The sequence below is a fragment of the Zonotrichia albicollis genome, chromosome 1 (genome assembly GCF_047830755.1).
Source record: "Zonotrichia albicollis isolate bZonAlb1 chromosome 1, bZonAlb1.hap1, whole genome shotgun sequence".
Classification (NCBI taxonomy): Eukaryota; Metazoa; Chordata; class Aves; order Passeriformes; family Passerellidae; genus Zonotrichia; species Zonotrichia albicollis.
The window spans coordinates 135,056,078-135,079,632 of NC_133819.1; the positions used below are offsets into that span (position 1 = coordinate 135,056,078).

At 36.3% G+C, this 23,555-nt stretch overlaps 1 protein-coding gene across 1 annotated transcript in view; it reads right to left on the bottom strand.

Moving 5' to 3' along the window:
- Positions 1-23,555, bottom strand: part of SLC26A7 (solute carrier family 26 member 7) — a 70,288-nt gene that overhangs the window by 19,461 nt on the left and 27,272 nt on the right. The window contains exons 5-11 of the mRNA XM_014265019.3: positions 19,044-19,196; positions 17,600-17,682; positions 15,925-16,072; positions 13,801-13,914; positions 10,435-10,512; positions 8,871-8,966; positions 2,090-2,196 (exon numbers count right to left, since the gene is read on the bottom strand). Coding sequence (XP_014120494.2) covers positions 2,090-2,196; positions 8,871-8,966; positions 10,435-10,512; positions 13,801-13,914; positions 15,925-16,072; positions 17,600-17,682; positions 19,044-19,196 — 779 coding nt within the window. The remainder of the gene's footprint in view (positions 1-2,089; positions 2,197-8,870; positions 8,967-10,434; positions 10,513-13,800; positions 13,915-15,924; positions 16,073-17,599; positions 17,683-19,043; positions 19,197-23,555) is intronic.

Consider the following 23,555-nt stretch of genomic DNA (forward strand, 5'->3'; position numbering starts at 1 on the left):
TTGAACAGAAACAAAAAGACACACACCCCAAGCTACAGCATAGCAATTTAAAGGTCCAAAAATGCAATCTGGGAGTATTCTTTTTATTACAGACCTTTTCTTTTCTGATAATCATCCTCTTAAACAGTAAAAAGCTCATTTTAGAATTTTGAGATCACTTTGAAAATATGAATAATGAAATTCTTTTGTGAAGAATATCTTAATTTTAATTTTTGTTTGCTGGCCAGAGCTACTTTCAAGTCAAGGTAGCTCGTATATAATCTATATGTTCAAAAGTAAAGAAGTTTAATTAATATTTTTTACCTGCAAAGATCATATTTTAAGGAAAGGGAAAATAAATTTGTATAATAGTTGTGGGTCATGCAAAATAAAGATATTTAATTTGTCATTGAAATTGACACATCTTTACATGATGAAGCAGAACATTGCATTCTAGCTATCAAAATGGGGGACTTACTGGAAAGCACCAGTATTCCTATGCTCTCTACAGAGAGAAAAGAGAAAAATGCCTTGGAAAAGGAGCTCAGTGTTAGAATCTTCTGATTCAACATGTCATTTACAGGAACACATTTAACTGGAACTATCTATCCTCTGAGACAGATGCACCAATATACCAGGAGTATTTGCAGGTATTGGGGCCAGATAAATGAGCCTTGCAAACATCAGCTGTTCTCTCATCTCGGCATAAATGAAGCTGTAGCTGCTGCTGCTTTTAATACAGTCTGATACATAACATGTACCACATCCAGCACTCTGACATCTGAACAGAAACTTTACAATAAATAATCTATGGTATTTTCCTTGCTTCGCTTCTGCTAACACTTCTGCTCATGATTGCACGGCTTACTACACATTATCTCGTTAACCCCATCTGTGCTGTGCCAGCTTTAGGGCTGCTGCTTTGTTCAATGCCTTTAGATGGTGTGGACAATCATGTGCAGCTTTACTGAACACAGAGATCAGCAAGAAGAGTCTTATTTACATTAATAAGTGCAGGTTCAGACTGAGGTCTCCTCCACATCTGGCTCTTTCTGTTAAATATCCATCACTTTCTGCTTTTGGAGAGCCTTTAACATCCAGGCTCGGGACAAAAACAGCATGAAATCTTGCCTTTTGCTTTACTACAGAATTTACCAAAATTTTAGTTTGCTGAGTAGCACAATGTTATCACAAATGTATCAGTTAATTCAAGCAGAAGCAATCTCCCATTATTTTTAACTGCCTTGAAATTTTGAACTATTTTCATGCTGGTTCTTTAACTTATTCTATGAGAATAAAGCTGTGCACAAATGTCTAACACCATTAACTTTAACAAGCACATAATCGAGCTGTCTATATTGTGCTTAATTTCACTGGGATTCAATGTTCATGCAAACAACTGCATGCAAGCAGCAAGTCATTTCCAGGACTGGTGAGCTGTGGATTAATTTTGTAGCACAAATCAATCATGAACCTCAGCTATATTTCCCTTTACTCATGATCCAAAGTAGCAACTATAATATATTAATAAAAAATTTAAAAAAACAACAAACAAACAAAAAAACCCCAAACTTCTGATGGCTCTAGTTTATTTGTCTTGACTTTTCTAAGTTGTGCGCAAAACTTACACATTTTGCTAGACATTAGAATAGTTGTACAGTTATGTTTCATTAATCTGTATTAGCAGTGCAATTGTCAGCTACCCATTCCTGTGCAACATAGTACCTAGGAATTTATAAAGGCTCTTAGTTATAAAGCTTGCCAAACATACTTTTTTCTTAAGGAGCAAATAAATATCTAATGGAAAAAAATATTAGTAATCTTCCAGTTGATTTTATGCTACCTTCACTTAATGAATCCTACAGATGTGTAATAATAAGAGAAATCACAAAACAATGCCATTTTATAAAATGTTTTAGAGATTCCTTAGTCTACGGTAAATGACAGATGTGACTTTTAAATTGTCTTATCTTGCAATTTTCTGCAACTAAAACCCTGAAGTTTAGTTGTTAAATTTAGTATACCGTATGTCTATCCTGACTGTGAAGAAATATGCAGAAGGAATACATAATGAGGTGCTAGTGGAACATTTCAATAAATTGTTTCTTACCTGGGAAAGCGGAAAATCACGATTGCTATAGTGCACATAACGCCATACAACAGTCCCACGTTAGCAGCAAAGCATATTGTAAACACATAGGTACTAACCCAGATGCTCTTTAAGGAGGGGGGCAAAAAGAAGTGATTAGTTTCAAATTTTATAGCAATGTGCATTTTATGAATCCGAAATAAAGATTTTTAAAACTAAGCTAGTTTCTCAGATGTGAACATTTGAATCTTTGAACTGGCAAATACTGAAGACTGAATTAGCAATTAAAGTAATGCCTCCCCATGGGGAACCACATGCAGCATGGCACAGCTCTTCCCAGTGCTCACAGAGGTTCCTTCCAGGGTTACTCAAAATAGCATTTGTACTTCTGCTAACAGCTTAAGTCAGAATCAACTCAGTTGTTTCAGAAACCTGCGTTTTATTTTTTACATTGCAAATTCTCATCACCTTCTTCGCTGCATAGATTTTAAATCCTCCTTTCCTTTCCCATAAAGAGGTGCCCTAATGAGGTCACATACAGAGACCTTTTCTTCCACTAATCATACAAGTGGGAATTATGATTGGCAAGAAGGTTGATTAAAAGTGGCATTTGTCAGAGTACAGCTGACTAAAACAACTCTATTACAAATAAAAATTACTGGGGAATTAATTCCTTCCAATGGAAATGGTGAGATTTCATATTACCTCCCCATCTTTCAATGTTTGATTACTAAAACTTTGGATTAATTTTAAATGCAAATTTAAAAAATACTCAGAAGCATATCTGAAACTAAGGTCACTTTAAAAAGAATTTTTAAAAAACTTTACAAAACTTTCACATTTCAATTTTTCCTTAATTATTTTCTTACCAGAAATGATCACTTTTCTTTCCATACTACAATGATGTGTACAGCCAAGAGACATGCAGATTTTACAATTAAAAGAAAAGTACGAATTACTCAATTTCTTATACCAACCTAATTGGTATAATAAAGCACATCTTTCTTTCCTTGAGGGAGCCTTAAGCCAAGATTGCCATCTAATCTTTATATAAAAAGTGTTAAAAAATACTGGAAAGTATTTCATTTCTCTGGATATACTGATCCCAACAGGTGCCTGTTTTAAGAATTACAGAGCTGCTTGTTCATGTTTGCACAATAACAGATCACATTACAATGGCACAGTAATTTTGAAGATTATCTTTTCTGTAACTCACGAAAGCCAGAAACAATAGAATACTTTCAGCCCAAGCACAGGGATTTTGCTTGAGCAGATTTCAGAACTGTTATTTTATGAATTATTAAGTGTAATTCATACCATGCTAACTTGTGCTTCACAGAGGACAGAATGTTACGTGACTGTTGAGAAACCTTTTCCCCCCTCATCTTCAAGATTCCTAACTACTGCAAAAGACTTTTCAGTTTCTTCAACAGGAGGGCTGCTAGGTAAGGAGGTGGCTCATCCTCTGAAACTGTCCTTAATCACGAGCTGTATTTTGACATGAGATCTTATATGAAGTGTTGTGCATATATTTGCAAAGACCACCTTTATGAACAGCAGATATTGAGGTCTGATTAATGAATAAGAAAGTAATGCTAAGATTTATAAATCCAACATACATTTATAAAGAAGCTCACCTAAGTCTAACAGAACTACTGAAAATCTGAAAATCAGTGAGATCAAGAATTAGACTATCTTATTAATAAGGCTGAACCCTTGACAGCACCTGAATCCACTCCAGTGCAATCCAGTTCAGCTGCAGACCTGAACCTCATCACATCTGACTAAATCACTACTGCAGACCTACAAACTTCTTATGTCTCAGAAGAAAACAGCATAAAAACACAATACAAAGCCTGCATAGGAAGAATCAAAGCCACAATTGTTTAAGTACTGCCGACTACTGAGATAGTTAGTTAAGTGCCTCTCCAGCAGCCCAGTACTTTACATCTTAACTGTATTCAGAGACTGCCATTGTTGTAGAGGCTGAGCCAAAACTCATACTCTCATTAATCAACCACTCTTTCAGTGCTTTATATTGGCCTGGAAGCAGTTCTTCTTTAATTAGGGTAGCATCAAACTTGTAGAAAGAAGTTATGTTCATTTGATAGACTTTTTTTTTTAATTCATGGGTTATTGCAAAGTTCAACATAGAAGTGATAAAAATATCAAAGTTATCCTTGGCAGCTTACTTCAGTATGTTTATTGCATACTCCAGGACAGATAGAATCTAATAAATCTTCAGATCTTAGCAACAATGTGTTATAGGTACATGCTAATATCAAAAACCAAAACAAAATCCACCTTCAAAGTACTGTACTAATTTAAAGAAAACTCCAAAGAGGGAGAAAAGAAACAAGCAGAAGAAGTAGGTTTGTGTCAACTCCTGTATGTACCAGAAAGTATCAGAAGCACTGAGGTACAGTGACTGTGTATAGCAGCTGCCTCCTCTAGACTTTCCATTTCATAGAGTCTAATTATCCACCATTGATGACAGTCTAAAATCTGCATTTGGTAGGAAAAAAATCATATAAACAAGTTGCAGAATACTTTCTGAACCTAGAGCCAAACAATGCAATGCTAAGGTACGGTGAAAATAAGTGTTGCTGTACCAGTTTAAAAGCAGATTATGCACTTGCCTTGTTTCATTGCAAACTGAGGAGATGATCAGCTGTTGCCTGAATGGGTAGGGTTCCTCGCATGTAACTAGCTGCAACACAGCTGTCTAGTCTCCTACCATAATCAGTGGATTTGGTTATCAGAATGGATGAAATTTAGGATGCAGTTCATCTAACTCCTACCTGGTTATGCTGTAGCTTAATGAAGGAAGAGATGAATATGTCTCAGCTGACCATTTCTGTGCTGTCTGTAATGTGAGGCTGGGATGAGCTGCTCTAACAGAGGCCCTCCAGCATATAGCCAAAAGAATCCCATTAAAGTCCTGCTCATTCCAAAACTGTCTCAGCAGAGGATGCTGGAGTCCTGGACGAGGCTCTGGCTCAAAGGACTGAGTGACATGGCCATGGTCCCACATCCTTCTGCAGACAAATGACTAACGTGTGCATTCATCTTCAGCATACCCTTCATGAAAACTTGGCATTCAAGTGAAGCCCACCACAGCCATAGGGCAGGAACTGCCTAATGCACTCAGGGACATGGTTTAGGAGTAGACTTGGCAGTGTTGGATTAACAGTTGGATTAGATGGTCTTTAAAGGTCTTTCCCAACCTAAATGATCCTAAAGTGGTGCTGTAGTTCTTTGATACCACCTACAGCACAAGTAATGTAACTCACACTAGCATATTCACTAAGGCAGGAAAAACAGAAAATCTCCCTAGGATGCCATAAGATAGAATCATTGATGTAAAACAATTCTCATAGAAGAGATGGTTTCCTACTTTGCAGAGGAAAGCAGAGCAGAGCACTCTCTTTGTAAAGCATAGCAGAGCCCTGAGAGCTCTCAGAGCCCTCTCACAAATCAGGACTCATGTGCGATGAACAAATTTAAAAGGCCATTTTCCTCCTGAGGATAGTATCAAAAGAAGTTTTAAAAAACCCCAAGAAAATGCACTAATGAGCTCCAGATTTCAAGGAAGACCCTTTCTAGGGCCTCTTCTCTAAATATTGTGACAAAATAGATTGACAGGATATTGGATACATGTCCCAGAATTTCACAATGGCAAGATCTTGGAGGATACTTGTCAAAAATGAGACCCTCATTCTTGGATCTACTTTAATTGCTGAATTAATAGCATTCCTTACATCCTTTAATATTAATATATGTGCATACAATTATAATTCATGCTGCATGCATTCATAACTGCCTCTCATCACAACACCATGTTGGGAATGTGTCATTTTTACCATAAATTCTGGCCATTTGTTCTACTTTAAAAGTCAGGCATCCAACCTGGCTTTGTCTCAGCTGTGGTCATTTTCTGGTCAAGACATATATGTAACTTTAAAACATTTTTTTTTCTCTTTAAATGCCAGAGTATTTCATTGCTGATCTTCTCAAATCCCTGGTATATAATTAACTCATGAAAATGATCCTTATTCTGTTATAATTTTTCACTTGGAACATCACCTTCTGAAATATTTTCCCCCCATCTCTGGTTACTTTCAAGTCCAACTGTTAACAGCAAAGAGAACATTTTTCTTCAGCAGTCCATTGCCAGGCAGTATTTTTGCCTGTCTTAAAAGGCAGCTTATCTGTGATCCTGAGCCTTAAAATCAAAAGTTAACAAGAACTTCACTGGCCTTTTTAGTAATACTAGGAGAATATCACAGGTATCACCAGCCCTATCAAGCTGGAGAATAAAAACAGCAAGCTAGTAAAATTTGCCTGCATAGGAAATTAGGCTTACAGGAAGGACAGGAAATAATCTTTTGACCTGAGGACCTGAGAAATGAGATGTATTTACAGACAAGGTCAGATTAGCTTCCTGGCTTTTCTCAGAAAAAGCAGAAAATATCAAGACAAATCACTCTCAGTTATGAATATAACATATATAGTGGAATAATGCAGTTATTAATCTGAGATTGTTGAAGCCAAGGTGTAGGGACTGACAGAAGACCTTAACTGAAGCAGGAGACATTTGAAGTTCAAATGGCAAGGAAAAAACCTCTGGAATAAGTGGGGTAGTAGCTGAAAAGTAATCAAATGTGATTTGAGAGGATGTAAATCTGAAAGAAAAAGACACCCATGGCTGAAAGAAGAGATTTCATAGAAACACAGAATATCCTGTGATTTGAGGAACCAATGGATTTCCTCAACTCCAACCCCTGAACAATATCATACCTTCTACATTTAAAAGGATTGTGTTTATAGAGAGCTAATCAACAAATAAATATATTCATCCCATTTGTGTCTAATGAGATGCTTAAAGAAGTGTAAAGGAACAAGGTAACAAACTCCATAATATTCCACTTCCATGCACAATCATTTGCCAGACCTATAACCAAAACAAACCTGACTTCAATTCTACATGATACACACCCTTCAAAGAATCAGTTCCAGAAAGGACAACTCCTAATTATTTCCAAATGTTTTGTTAGGGTTTCTGTCTTCAGAACACTTTGGATAACCTGGGTGATGGAATGATTCATTTCTAGCGTTCTGTCAGTTACTGGGGTGAATCCTTTCAGGCCAAAATAACCAGTGTAGTTACACAAATCACTGGCCTTGGTGGGGCTCCTCAAAGCAGGCAGCAATGCAAGATCAATGTTTATAGCCTTTCTTTAAACTATGCTATTTAAGGCAAGATGATTTATCCTGTCAAGCTGAGGACTGATGGTTAAACTACTTGAAGATAAATCATTGCTCAAGTATGTTTAGTCAAAAAGATGAACCCAGCAAACTCCCCCTTTCTATAGCCTCTCTTAGAAATGATGACAGATGTCAGAGATGTAATAACTAACTACTCACACAACCTTTTCTGCCAAAACCAGAAAAGCAAAAATCAGTCAGGTTAGTCTGTCTGTGAAGACACGTCAAATTTAGTGAGATTCCAAAATATCCTGCTGGAAAGTGTAACTACTTATTATCTCAATGAACTGATGGAGAAGATATATCTCTCTCCCATAACTACCAATGTTTAAATGTTAATGACTTAAATGTTTTTAAGTCTATTGTTCCCAAAATAATTCTTGATCCACATTATCCATAATTTCTGTCATTGGCAATATGGGTTAAGCTGAAGATCAAATATAAAACAAGAGATAGAAAATATTTTCAGAATTTTACTGCTTGAGGAAGAAAATATTTCAGGAAATACAGAACTTTTCTTCTGGATAATACAAAAGAAACCTCCAAAAACAAGTCTTCTGAACCTCTAGTTTTCTGCAACCAAGTGTGAAAAGTCTCACAAACTTGATGTTGCTTACTCAGCTCTGTTCCCCATACTAAAATGCAGTAGTCTAACAAGAAAAAAGTTTTATTCTTTCTAGACTTAACAATTACTGCTATAGAATGCTAAGTAACTGGTGGATTCAAAAAAGTCCTATCAACTCCAATTACCTGCATTTCCCACCACAGACAAGGACTATATGGCCAAAATACCTTTCTGAATATTGTTAACTCAAACATGCAGGACGTCAGCAGAAATTTTTGTTCCACTAATGGGCCATTACACCCAAAATCTCCCACAGGAGAAATCCAGGAGTCTTCTTACATCCAGGATTCATCTTTACTATGGAGTTCTTGCAAATTCTCTCAGACTATTTAGACTTTGCATCAAACTAAATTTTCATACTCTATCTCTTCACCTATCTACTTTTTCTGATTTATTCCTCCTCTCATAGTGCAGAATCTTTCACTCTGTTCAAACAGTAGATAGATTTCTGCAAAATCTGAAAGAATTAAGGCAATTTACCTGCAGCACCCCTCACTATTTATCTTCCTGCATCACTAGTGCTTCCAGTTCTGTTTGACTTGTGTGGTCATTCCCTATTCACAGAGGATAGGATGCTACCAAAATCTCTTCAATAACACTACAATAACAAAAGCATCTTAAACAGATAAGAAAGACATAAAAATTAGACACATATTTGCTCATATTGTCTTGATCTGTCTGCATACATATCTCTAGCATCAGGTTTGATTCCTTATCGTTGGTTAAAATGTTATTTTTTAATACAACTGATATTACAGATGCTGTTATTCTGAGCTGATAGTGCACAAAAAGCACTACTAATAATATCTTGCACTTATTTCTTCTAGGGCCACAGAACTGTTAAAGTTTAGTTAACAGATGTTTGCCAAATGGTCTCAGGAAAACCTCCTTACATTAAGTTTTACTTACCCAGTCTATTTTATCCACATTCCAATATTTTTTTAAGTCACGGAACTGCATTAACATCCCCTTCAAGCCCACAACAATAATGCTTGCTAACACACACTGCAAAGACATAAACACAAAAGCCATTTGCATAGTTGTTAGTGAAAACAAATGCTGTTTCTTTAATTTAGCAGTCAATATCATAATTAAATTATAAAAAAACTGGTAGGTGTTTAGAAAAAGGGATAAGCACAGGTGTCCTTGTGACAGCTGCTAACGGCAACAACCACCCTATCCCCATTTTTTTTGTGAAGGCAATCTACAGGCTACCTAACTGAGAGAAAAATGACAGAAACCTCAGGACTACTCAAGACTCTTCCATGCCTCACCAGACCAAATGCATTCTCCCACAGTCTGAAGGACTCGAAAGCAAATCACTCAACTTCTATGCAGTGAAGAATTGTAACTCCCTTTCCTCACTTCCTTCCCATCCCTAGAGAAGGCCTCTAGGGCAAAGGTCCATTAATTTTGAGGCAAAAAAAATATTGTTTTTGTTCTTTGACTCAGGAAGTAAGAGGAGATGGATGAAGAAATCATCTAGAGCCAAAAATAATGGAGTACAAACCAATGGACTTACAGTGCAGAGATGGGGCTGAAAAAGCATATTAGAAGAGAAATAAACTATCAAGAAAGCAAAAACCAAAAAGTATTTTTAAAATATGGGTAGAAAAACCTACAGGGAACTGGTCAAAATTTACCTATAATCCATATGAAAACAAATGAAAGTAGGGAAGAAGTATACCAAAAAACCCAGGACATACTGTGTACCCATCTTCAAGTGTCCTTACTTTGCATGGTTAAAATAAGCTATAAAAGGATCAGTGTTTGAAAAGTGAGAACTTTCATGACACCATGTAAACAATAGCACCAAGCAAGTTTAAAACATAGTTGAGTTAAAACTTCATGTACATACATGGCAGAATTGTGGATAATTTTGGAGCTGTATTTAGCAGCTTTGACATGCCGCTAGTTAAAATTAACTATTAATTTGTAATACCAAAAGCTAGATATAGCTTATGTGAAAAGATGTCACACTACTTTAAAGAGTCTTAGCATAGATGTATGACAGAGATATAAGAATACTTTATAATCTTTTTGTCATAAGCTTATATCACTATTTAAAATAATTTGCATCATATCTATCTGAAAAGCAAAATTTGTATCATGTGCATATCAGGAAAAATATCATTAATCTTCATTAATTTCTATGACAGTTTGTCAATTTACAAATCTGCAGCGACCTGGATGTATATTTTTTGTAAACTACATGTCAAAAGAAAGTAGAAGAGGAATTCACTTCTATACTCTGATGTGATAGCCTATATATGTAACTTGTATGTCTAAAATCTATATGTCTTATGCTGTCACCTCTGTACTTTATGGTTTCAAGATTTACCATACCCTTACTATTCTTTCGGCCACTGAAATTAAATAGAGCTGTTTTAAAGGTTGCACGGTCTTTCCCTGGAAGAAAATGTCCTTAGAAAATGTTTGACATCTTAATCTTTAAAAAAGTTAAGTAGCATACCATAGGAAGCCAGTACAGCAGAGGTCCAATTGTGTAGATCACCACAAGAATTAATACACAAGAGATAAGGCAAGCCACCTAAAACAATAAACAAAAGTTGCAGATCATTCAGCCTAGCAACAAAAACAACAAAGAAATTGTGAAAAGGACTAATTTTAAAATATTGTAGACAATGTCAAGAATCAGATGTTGAAGGTGTTAGCTATTAATGTATCTGTGGATTGCAGATGCATATAATTTCAATTTTAATCTCTGATTATTACCTTTAATCAGCTACAGTGATGAGATAGTGAGAGATCTCAACATCTGTGCTTGACCCTGCTGCCAGCACCCTGACACAGATCAGAGCATCACTTCACATTTGGGTATTAAGTGGAACATGTGTGTGCAATGTCTCATCCCAGAAGTTTCTCAGCACCCACTGTCATTCTGCAGCATATTTATAGCCATGCACCCTATGCTGTACTAAATAACAGATCTGTCATAGCACTAAGCAAGAATTATGTATGCTATCATTTTTCCACAAGAGAAGACTTCTGACTTCTTTTGTTGGGATTAACACTAAAAGAAAACTATTTTTAAACCAGAAACCACTAACAATTTCATTTTAATATCAGTGTATTTACTTAAGAAAATGTAGGTACCATTTAAAAAGTACATTAAAGATTATAACTAATGCAAGTAATATAAATTCAGAAAAATATATGGTCTAATAATTACATATTTCTTCACAGTATATATGATATTAATCTGATGGAAAATGACAGTAAAATTGCACTGTCCCATTCTGCTGTGAGTGCTCACTGAGTACTTCTGCTCTTATAAATATACAGTTCAGATTCACAGAAGGTTTTTGACGATAAGTAGACAGATGCTCACTTTATTTTTATATTGATAATATGTTTCTTTACTAAAATAATTAGGTTTCATTTTAAGAGACAAGTTGTTAAAAACAAAATCAGACAAGTTGTTAAAACACTAGAAAATTAAAGTCATGGTGTACTTAAAAATACCATCAAGAAGGATAGACAGAGTGTTTACATAAAAAGGGACAGAAAATCTGCTGGTAAAGTCACAAGGAACTTTTCCCTCTTTCTGCCTTCATGAAGACCAAGAAAAAAAGTGTTGATTCTATTTGAAGGACGCTTCTAGTCCATGACAGAGTTTTTCACTTTTCTCCCAGGAAAATATATCACTGAGGATCAAATGACAAAACTGCAATCCAGGTATAGCCCTGGATTGGCTATTGGAGAGTATAGCCAATTTGAGATAAAAAGACTCCTCCGTGCCCCTGAAAGGCTCTTTGCATTTCTTCCATGTGCTCTGCCAAACTGACTTCCCTCTAAGTTAAGGAAAGGCCTCTTTTTGCCTATGACCTGACCAATATTTATAAGTGATGATCTTGTCATCTCCTCATTGTGTCTGGACAGCCACAAAGGAGAGCATTAAGTTGATGTGTTGCTTTCCAGGAAGGCAGGGGAGAGATTGTTATGCATAATAAAATACTCTCATAGTACTCTCATAACCACACTCTTAACTTTTAGACACAGGCACTGCTATACTGTGAAACCAATGGGTAAACCAAGCAGATTTTTATTGTGTGTTTGCTGTCTTGAAATTGAATTACAGTGGTTTCTTTTTTCATTTCATGTGTTGAATAACCTTTTATCAGGGTCTTTCCCTTCATGTACCAGAGCCAGGATGCTCAAGTATCCCATATGCTTCAAGGTTATAGGTCTGCAGGTTACCTCAAATCTTCCATGGAAAAGCCAGTACAGCATGATGCAGTACAACTGTAAATTGTACATTCAGTACATTAACAGATTACAGAAGAGAATGTCTGTGAGGATGACAGCTCATTGTATGACATAAAATTCAACTAAAATACAATAAATAACTAATAGCCAAATGGTAGCTAAAATATTTTCATATAAATACTTTTCAAGATCATTATTTGTTAGATTATTCATTATGATTAAGTGAATTCAAAGTACTCTGTAGGCTAATTAGCAACTATTTAACATGTAGATTATTGGAGTAAAGTCCTGTATGATTCCTTAATATTGTGGCATCTGCATGACAAATAATTGCAAGACATGGTTGAGGAGAAACTACCTATGGATTATATTTAGTCTTGTACCTCATGAACTTTTTCCTTGCAACTGATGTCATTTATACAAGACAAGGCAAGAGAAACAGCTATAAAATGAAATTAGAATCATTGAATCATAGAACTGTTAAAGTTAAGAGACCTTTAAGGTCATCCAGTTCAACCATCAACCCAGCACCATCATCATGTTCACCATTAAACCATGGCCTCAAGTGCCACATTCACACAATGTTTGAAAACTTCCCAGGATGGTGAGTCTGCCATTACTCTGGGCAGTCTGTTCCAATGCTTTACAGCCCTTTCTGTGAAGAAAAGTTTCCTGATATCTAATCTAAACCTTCCCTGGATCAGCGTGTTGGTGTTTCCTCTTGTCCTGTCACTTGTTACCTGGGAGAATGGCAAAGGACATGACATTGATGCAGCAGGCTGCCCCTGAAGGGCCCCTGAGTTAAGAGGAAAAGGCAATGCTATGGGGGTGCCCCAGGTGGTTTGCCACCTCTCTTGTTCACAAGCACATTTTGGACAGGTGACAGGGGCACAGTTATCATCTCAGCTATTAAAGTCCCCTCTTTCCTGAGCTACTGTAATAACACTTTGTGGGTTTAGTTTCCTCAGTAGGAAATAGCAACAAACATCCTCAAAAATCTAAATGTCATCTCTGTGGGCTCAGTGTACACTGAGGGACAGGACAAGCACACCATGTCACAAGGCAGAAGCTGGGAGATTACTTGTATTTTTTTAACAAACAGCTTTAAAGGTTACTTTCATGTTATTTTGGAAATCAGATAGAAGATAAATTAAATCAGATAAATGAAATGCGATTTTTTTTTCCTAAACTTTGGTTTAGACTGTAGCATTAAATCCATTAAACACCATTAGAGGGCACTTTTGTTACAACACTGACAAATTCACATAAACTGAAAGGGTTTTTATGCAGTTTCCTGCAGTCTGAAAACACAACTCCTAACTTCCTTGCTGCCACAGACCTTATATGTCATATTGAATGAAACAGGTAAAAATTAATAAATGGAACCATTGTTTTTCCTGGAAAGACATCACTGATCAGATGCAATTTCATGCAGATTGTTAAAAACAACAGGGCAGAGGCATACCCAGGAAAGAGGAAAAGGGAGGCTAGGGAAATAGAATGGATAAATCAGTACAAATTGCAGTGAGCAGAATCATAGCTTTAATTCTCTGACATACTTCACTCTAAGCCTGTGTTTTTTACAGCTTGTGTTTTTAAAACTCATTACCTGTGTTTTGGCGCCCGTGCTGTATAAAAGTGCCGTCCGTCCCATCGCTGCAGCACTTGGTATGCAAAAGAAAAATGAGGGAATCACGTTGCTGAGGCCATGAGCCAAAAATTCCTGCAAAGTTGTTAAATAGAAGATGTTTTTTCCTATTGTGCTGTCATTTCAATGCCTCTTGCCATCAAAGGAGTCCCCTATGTAAATATTAGTAATAATAAAAGATGGACACATTTTTGAGGGAAAAAATCCCACAGGTACATGACAAAGGGCTTCCCAACAGAATAGACCTTCTCCCAGCTCAGAACTAATTTGAATGATAGAGCTGTTGAACCAGATTCATGAAAAGCAGGAGGGACATTTTGTTCCCAGAATAAATGCTATTGTTAAGCTTTGAAGATTAAGTTCAACCAAAATATTTACGTCTTGATCCATGTCTGCTTTTAAACAGAGCCCCAAGTCCTGGTGTCTGTAAATTGTCCAGATCATTTCTGGTGCATGGCTCACTGGAAAAAGCCACTGATTTCTCTTCCTTTAGAGCATGTTTTAGTGAAAGTGTAGTGGTGTGGTAGCCATACTTTATGCACGCTGTCCTTCATCACAAATGTATTTGATGTTTGTTCACTGCCAAAATGCAGACATGTCAAAGGATTCATAGAAGAAAAGGTGGAGAACCCACTGTGTATGTGCAGCCTAAGAGCAGTGTTTTCTAAGGAAGTGTTCCACCATGGCCACCCAGCATCACAGACTTTAAGAAGCAAGTGCTGAGGAAAATGTGTAGGAAAATGGTGCTGTATCCAGCCAGGAGAACAGCAGCTCCTGAGTTTGTGTTCACAGCACAGAATATCACCCCCTTAAAGCTCACCCTGCAGCCTCACACCCCCACAGGCCGCATGCCCAGCACTATGTCTGTCCTTAAAGGCAGCACAGCCACCTCACTGCTCTCCTCTCATGGAGGTTTTGCTCTTGTGATCCATTATTTGATGTGGACATACACAGAGTTTCCAAGACTTCAGTAATGAACCTGTGTAAGCTATAAGACTTCCAAAGGTGCAGAAGGACACAGATGCATGGAGTGCCTTGAAACACAGATGCATGGAGTGCCTTGAAACACTTCCATGGAGTGCCTTGAAACAAAGCATTGTGTCTCCCTGGAATCTGATCTGCACTAAGCTCAAAGCATTCTCCCTTTGCTCCATAGAAGGCTCTGAAGCATCAATGGAAATTCATGGCCCAATGTATTCAAACTGAGAAATATTTTAGAGACCTAAACAGCCAAGAATGTTCCCACTGTGTTTTTCAATCGCATACAAGCTGTAAAAGGCAGGACCTGATGCAGCAAGACCAACCTGTCTAGATAGAGTGTTCAAATAGACCTCCAGCTGCAAAACAACTGCTCTTCGTTCAACCCTATGCCATTTATCCCAAACCACTTAACATAAAGGTGGGGGCAACATTTTCATCTCACAGTACTAGTGCCAGTTATTTGAAATTGAGCCTTTCTTCCCACAGTGCTTGAATTAGCATCTCCATGGATTTGCAGCAGGCTTGGAGTTACCCACCCACCATGACAAGCACTGTAGTAGGGTAGAGACTGCCCACTTTTATTTAAGCATGTTCTCTGCAAAATGGAACTCAGAACAAAAATCTCCTTTGGCTGTAAATCTGGCAGCACTCTCTGAACTCACCCAGCTTCTTAGATACAAATAAACCTTTATTTCAGGTGAGACTTCTACTTTGCATAAGTAAATAATTTCTTATTATAAACTATCTGGTTTTGTTTCAGAATTGCTTTGTTTCATTAATGGTGGCTGATTTAACATCACAGCTTGTCTATAAGAGCTCAGCTGCCAGAGGAGAAGCTGTCTCATCCTAGAGCAGTGAAAAATGCATTGATACCCAAATGCTGCACTGAATGTAGCATTACAAGTTTATCCTGAAGGATGAGCTTCCCCAAAAGGAGCAGTTCAACTAATGAGAGCATTCTGCAGAGATAATTTAAACAAAACTTGGGTGACACTAGAAGGCGTCAGGATGCTATATGGAACTTTTCCTATGAGTATTCATCTATAATACTTTTCCCAAATGATGATTTCAGGGCTCAGTGACACTAAGAAGAAAGAGCTTTACCTGGTTGTCATCCACAGAGTATTTAAACTTTTTAGCAGAGCCCTGAGCAAGAGCTAGGGAGGCTACATAACCAACCAGTGCCACTCCAAAAGCTTCAGTGACTACTTCAGGCAGGACACTCATGGATGGTGCTTTTGGTGATGGCAACCTATAAAAAATAAAGACAGTAATTTTTGAAAAACTTGATATGTAGTCTCTATATACCTGCAATTTATGTGAATACCATAGAAACAATCTCTGCAGGAACAGCTAATTTTTGTATTACTTGTAAACTTGTAAGGTGACATTTTGCAATATTTTAAGATCTCTCTGTTGGGAACAGCAGAAGAGAATTTGTAGAAGATGAAACAGTTTCAGATGGAGTATTCAATTTGAAAACTTCCATTTGAGAAATTATAAAGAGATGTTGATAAAATAACTCCACAACTGACAAATAAAATTAGCAACCATTCACTAATTTTGTAATGTTCAGAGAAGAGACTACTGTATGTTTTCTCCTTTTTTAATACAGTTGACTTTCCTGTAAAGTTAAATTTAAATCTTTAAAAAATTTTGTATTCCTGTCGGTTACTGACAGTACAGACACTTATTCCATCTAATGGGAATTGCAATAAAACTACTCAAGTTATGAACCAAATCACCACAGATTGTCTCTGAACTCTTCAAAAAGACTTTGGTCTTTCCAGAGCACAAATCACACCATCTGAAAAGCAAATTGTGCTCTTAAAGTTTCTGATGCTCTCCACTGACAAGGCAGTTAGGTATTTTGGATAAATGCCTAAAAATATGAAGGAATTATCCAGGCTTTGCTTCTGGTTTTCAACACTACTTGTATGAGGTTTGACAGAAAATAAATTCCTGATTAAATTTGCACAAATACAGTTGACCTGTTCATTACACATAGAAGGGGCACACTTAGCCGTGTTTTAGTCTCAGATTCATAGCATGCTCTAAATACTTAAAAACTGTATTCTTTCTCAGAAATGTCCCTTATTTCATCTCTTTCAGTGCAAGCTGCCACACATGCACTCATGCTGTCTTGGCCTTGTGTTTTGTGAAATTTAGGGAAACCCTCCTATATCCAAGCAGGGGAGTACACAACAGCTGTGCTCTTCCATACCAACCTGTAGAGTGTGAACATTTTCTGACATTTAATTTAATTTCTCTTTCTAGAAAATTATATTGAAATTTTTTGCCTTCTTTTCAAGGTCATGGAGGAAAGTGTATCATTAACTACAGTAAAAATGTTCTTTTCTAGATTCAGCATAATTAAATCTTTCACATTTTCTCAGAAACTGCATTTTCTAAAATTACTGTATGGGTGGAGAATGTTCTGCGACAATAGCCCAACCCAGCCCTCAAAAAGCAGGTTGCAATAATCTTGTAAAGAGCGTCCTGCCTTCCTGTCATACATCATCAAGTACTTAGTACCTACTTTTTATTCCACACAGCAATAAAAAGCTATGAAAACATATAAGGATGCATTTTTTTATGATATCTATGCATGTGTAACTTGTTAACATGGGATTGAGTTGTAAGAGAGTGTTTGAGGAGACAGGAAAAAAACAAAATAGATTTTTACCATTTCTTATTTCAGAAACTCCTTTGACCTTTTCAGAGACTGTTCTCAGAAAGAGAAGTGTTTAAAAGCCAGAAGGTAATAAACCCACATTACCCTTTAGGAATATTTCCCACAACTTCTATCCCGTAGACGTATTCCATATCAGCATAGTAGCAAGCAATGGATGTAGCAATTATCTATTGATTCAAACAGAAAAAGATGTTACATTTCTGTGCTCCTGACATGGTATCTATTATTGCCATACCTAAGCATATGGCACTGTTCATACATTTATCCTTAGATCAATCCAGTAAAACAGGAAAGTATTATCATGTTGTTTTTGGTTTTTTTAACAAATGTGTAAGAGAGTCAAAAGAAACTAAGATTTGGACACAATAAAGACGTGAGACTGTAGTGCAGTTTGTACATTCTGTGTTAATGAAAGAGATTTGTATGGCTCTGTGTAAAGCCCCAGGAACCTTGGCAATCAGTGTCCAAAGTCCCTCTGTTCAGCACTGCCCCAGAGCACTGCCATTCATGTAAACAGCTTAAAGCAGTTCATGATTCAGGTGCTCCTGAGCAATCTGACCCAGCTCATGTTCTCTGAGCACATCTAATCCACACTGGCTGTGTTGACTTCAGCACAGAGCACAGCAGATGTGTCTGCCTCTTGTTGTTATGTTCTGTCAGGTACAAATCTTGCAGAGGAGTATAAAGTTTGACCCTGAGGAGGTTCAAACTAATTTCCTGTATTTCAAATGAGATGAACACAAATCCCAATAGAGCAGGGTTCCAGGCTGCAATCCTTAGTTTGCTGGTACGTTTTATCCAATATTTTTAAAAAGGTAACACTGAGACCAGGACCACCCTACCTTTTCCAGCATTTTGCCCTTGTAAATATTTTTTCCAGCAACAAAAGAGTAATTGCAGTAATGCACTCTGAAAATGATCTGTCCTTCATACTTTGCATTTTCTATTAGATGTTTAGAGAAAAACAGAAACTTTCTAGTGGTGATCTTGTGCTAATCATTTGACTACAGCTTAATCCTTAAAGCAGGGGTTTATAATGCAACTGCTAATTTTAATTTAGTTAAAAGAAAACTAAAAACTGTTAAAAGAAAACATGTTAGTAAAATGACAGAAAGCAATAGCATAGCTATTTAACTTTGTTGTAGATAAATCACAAGCAACATCTAAGGCACAGCTACCCAGCAGAAGACTTGCTTGGAGTTACAATATGCCAGTTACTTTTTATTTTCTATTTGAAACTTATTATACTTTAACATTCTAGGCTTTATGTTCTTGTAATTATGTAAAAAGTAGTAAACATATGAAAAATATTATACAAATTGGGAGCTTATGTAGTTTCTTTCTTAATTATTAAGCCACACTGTTTCCTGTTTTTACAATGAACTTACAGCCCTGAAAATCAGCTGTCTGTTTAATAAGTGGCAGGTGTGGGTGTGGGTAACTATAGACAGTAGTAGCAGTAAACTTCAGCAAACTGAGCCACTGAAAGCTTTGTAAGAAAAATCGTGATATATAATTTTGTACTTACCAAAAGCAGATCGATGGGAAGGACAACTTTAATATTTCTGTGAAATTTCTCATTCAGTTCTTTAACAAGAACAAGTACCACAATGCTCAGCAAGGAGAGAAGTAATGCCTCCAACTGAACTGATCTGATATTCTCAAACACATAGGCATAAATCTACAGTGAACAGCAAATAACAATCACAGATCAAAAAATATATTCTAGATCACAGGCCATGGCATCTTCTCACAACTTCAGACAAATAATGAGTGAGAGCTGAATCAATACTGCAGGAGCTGAGTCATTGGACAAGTTTTTGGCCTGTATTTTAGATTCACACTCCATAGATGCCAAGCTTGCATACATGTGTTACTGGCTATTTAAACAACTGAAGTTATCTGCTTAGCCCTGTTTGCTCCTTTTCTACTCACTGCAGAGTTCAGAGGGAAAGAGAACACCAGGCCAGAGCTATGGAGCTGAGTTTTTCAGCAGTTAACATGTGCTGCAATCAGCTGTAAAACAGGTTAGAAAAATGTGGTTGGATCTGTGATGAACAAAGGAAATATCAGCACTGAATTATAAGGAAGATGCAGAACAGAAATACAGAACAGGAACAGAATGACCAATGCTGAGGAGAAACAGAGGTCTTTGGTGATTAATACCATGTTGTAAGTAACAGGCTCAGGAGAATGCAGTTCCCTTTGCACCAGCACAGATGACACAGTGAACTGTAATTTTTGCTGTGTGCTAAATTTGTGGGTTCAGGAAATAAAGCATAAATCAGTATGGTAGTACATTAACAGAAAGCAATGAAAAAATTACAAGTTTGCTGAAACAGAAGGGGTGAAGAAAGTTAGAGAGACCATCTATCCTGATAAAGAAATCATGAGATCTCATCACAACTTCTTTTTGGACCTCATGAAGAAAAGCAATATTGCCTGAAAGAGCAGCAAGCCATAAAAATGGATACAATACACATGCTTACTAAAGCTGTAAGGGAAAAAAAACAAGATAGGCTCTGTCCCTTGAGTTCTGCATTTAAATTCTGGGAACTGTTGTGCATACGGAAATATAAACCATGGAGAGAACAGAAGGTAAGATTAGGATGTAGATTTAGACATCATCACAAATAACTTTTTTTTAAACCCCAACATAAAGGATAATAAAATAAAGCAAGTGAAGCTTGAAATAATAATAGTAGTATTAAAAAGTAGATGTTTTCTCTGGCAATGACTAAGAAGACCACTAAAATAAATCAAAAGTGTCACTTATAGTTTTGTCAAAATAAAGATTAATAATTTTCTGCTTCAGAGAATTTATTCTCAAATACATGTATAATGCTAACAAGTTTTGACAGTTTGGAGGTTAAATTCATAAATTTATATTGGACAGGGAAAAATACTAGAAAAATTATCTCAGGAGAGAACCCTGTTTTCGCAGAAAGGTAGTCAATATGATGATAGAATTTATTTCTACTGTTCTGACTCTGTCACTCATTAAAGAAGTGATGCTCATATTGAAGAATGAGTAAATTAAAATGACTTCCTGATTTTTTTTCTCTCTGAAGATATTTTCGTAATCTAGAAAGGAAAAATAAACCCAACCTAAATATGGTTTCAGAAAAGTAAATTTCCTCATAAAGAGCCAATGTAGCCCTTGCAGTTTCGATTAAGTATGCACAATATAACCCGGCACCAACATTTCTCAGAAACCAGGAAAATATTTTAAAGTCAACTTGTTAAGTAATATGATCTAAATATTTCTTAAATCTGAAGAATGGCAATTAAACCACAGTTTTTAGCCACATATTGCCCCACTGTAATCAGAAAATATGTGGATTGTGTCTTGAGTGTCTTGGGCCTAGATCTGTTCCCATAATTTTCCAAGAATGCATTTTCAAGAGGGCACAGGACTTGGTTCTGTGCCTAAACAGAGGCTGTGATTAATTAAGACAAAAGGAGGCAATCTGGAAAACTGAGCCCACAAACTCACCAAAGACTGAGCTAGATCTAAGGTGAAGAGGCAAGAAAATGGAAGAAATTGTTTGATTCCTACTTGCTGAAGTCAGAAAGATGGGATTTATTTTTAAATGAATGCTGTCTATTAAAGTGTTAGCATTGGCTATCTGTGTTCATGGCATCAAATCTAATTTTCTGAGACAAAGTGAGACAAAATGCTGAGTGAATAAATAAAATTTTAGTGAAGAAATATACACAGGCTTCAAGAATTTTTGTCTTTCAAATTGAATAAAAAAGGCATTTCCATTTAATTTTAAAAATATATATGGCCGAATCTTGAAAACCTCTGCCATAGGTTTTTCAGATTTTGCAACAAAATCTTTATATGAACTGCCTAGTACATCCTTTGGTGTTTCTTTGAAGTCATACCCTTCTGTATGCAGTCTACATCAGCCAATAAATGGAAAATAATGGAACTACCAATACTCTGTAGCTCATTCAAACTCAGCAGCCCAAACAGCACTATCCCCAAAGTGTCTGAAGCACACCAAAACAATTCTGGCAGTGATGCATTAGTATTAAATTAATGACTGCATTAGACTAAGGAGCTTCCACTGACTAGTGGGTTCCTGGATAACCATTTTCTGAAAACCTCAAACCACTCAATTCATGGTATGACCAGTGAAATGAGGAGACCCTTTCACAAGAGAAAAAGAGCATGTGGCTCTTAGCAGGAATGTAATTACATACCACAGACATCTCTTTAAACTGTATATTTTACATTGTATTCTGCCCAGTCAGTTACTCTACTCATCCAAGATCAAACTATAAATCCTGAATCTAAATGCATAAAGCTCAAGCTTCCAACAGCATTGGCATCTGGTTCAAAAGAAGTGTTTACAAATATTTTAATCAAAAATGTAATTTGGAAATTATGCAGCAGAATTTAGCTTGATATTGCAGAGTATGAAGCAATCTTTGTCATTATATAATTAAAAAAAAATTTTAATCTTTTTCATTCTATAAAATATTTTAAAAATCAGCAATGATATATTAATTGAGCTGTTTGCCTCTTGTGTTTTTAGTTCCATTGCTAGTTTTGTGTAAATATTCTTAATAGAAACTATGTAAGAATATTATGAACAATCAGTGGACTTTTTTCTAATCAATGTAAATTTTGACCTAAGTGAAACAAGCACTATTCGAGCTTTGCACATATATATACAGACACTGAGTTTTCCTTTCCTCATGGAAAACTATCAGTTTTGAGGTGATATTGAACATTGTAATGATTTCTATTCTAGAAAGGGTGTGTATTTGGATGTATTAATGAAAGGCTCTGAGTTGGTTTTTTTTAATGCCTACGTGAAACACCCAAAAAATTAGCTCTAAAATATATATAGAGGCTGAAGCAAACAAAGGAATTAAAGGAACATGTTATTTAAGACAATATATTTTAAGAGTGGACAAATTAATTTCATTTTCAAAAAAATTTAATTCTGATGTTTTTTAGATATGTCACACTGGAGGGAAAATGTACCAGCAAATACAGTAAACTGTAGAGGTAGCTGGGGGGAAAAAGAGTGAAAAGACTGATAACAGAATGTGAATGTTTGGGTTTTTTTTTTTCAGATTTGCAGCAAAACCACACAAGGATTTTGCAACACAGCCACAGAAGACCCCATTTTGCAAAGCAAGTTTCTTACATTACAGCTCATTTTGCAGTGTTTTATTTTCTCAGAAACATGTGGAAAGATAAATATATCTATACACAAATAAGGGGGAAATTCAAGTATGTTCTTTCATTTTCAGATGCTGAGTAAAACTTGATGACTCTTTTCCCTTGTAAAGTTAGATCTCACATGCATTATTCTCTCACTGTTTTTCTTCTTCACCTTCACTTTTCCTTTTCAATTTGCAAAATACCAGCTGATGCTGCACTGTGGAGCTCAATTGAATTGTGACAAACTATGTACAGGGAAAACAAAATTTATTGTTACATTACCTGTGTGTAAACACAGAAATACCACAGGCTCAGGGCCAGTGTGCAAGATTTGTTCTCCATATGCAAAGTTCCTTCCTATGTATTTAACCATGATCTCACATGCTATAAAGAATTCATTTCACTGGCTTGCTCTGCTTGCAACTCTGCTATCACACTTTATTAAACATTCTTATTCTTGCTTTGCCAACCCAAAGGCTGCCTGAGGCAAAGCAATTGGTTTTGTGAGTGGGAGGTGTCTTGGAGTGGACAAAGAAAAGAAATGTAACAAAAGCACCAGTCTTTGGATTTTGAGAATTTGAAGTGAAGAACATGTCCAGAGAGACATGCCAAAGTTGCCTTTCACTCTCTAGTTACGTGTGCAAACTACCTTATATCTACTTAATATAATTTTCACATGAAACTACAACCTCAGAAGAAAATTATTGTTTAAGTCTAGCTCTGGTGCTTTTGACAGAGATACTGGATCTTCTTAAGGCAATTCATAAGTCTGAACAGACACCAGAAATATTTTAAATTATTTATATAGTAAAATTGCCCCTTTTTTATCATTCTTTTAAGTTGTACAGAGTAGAC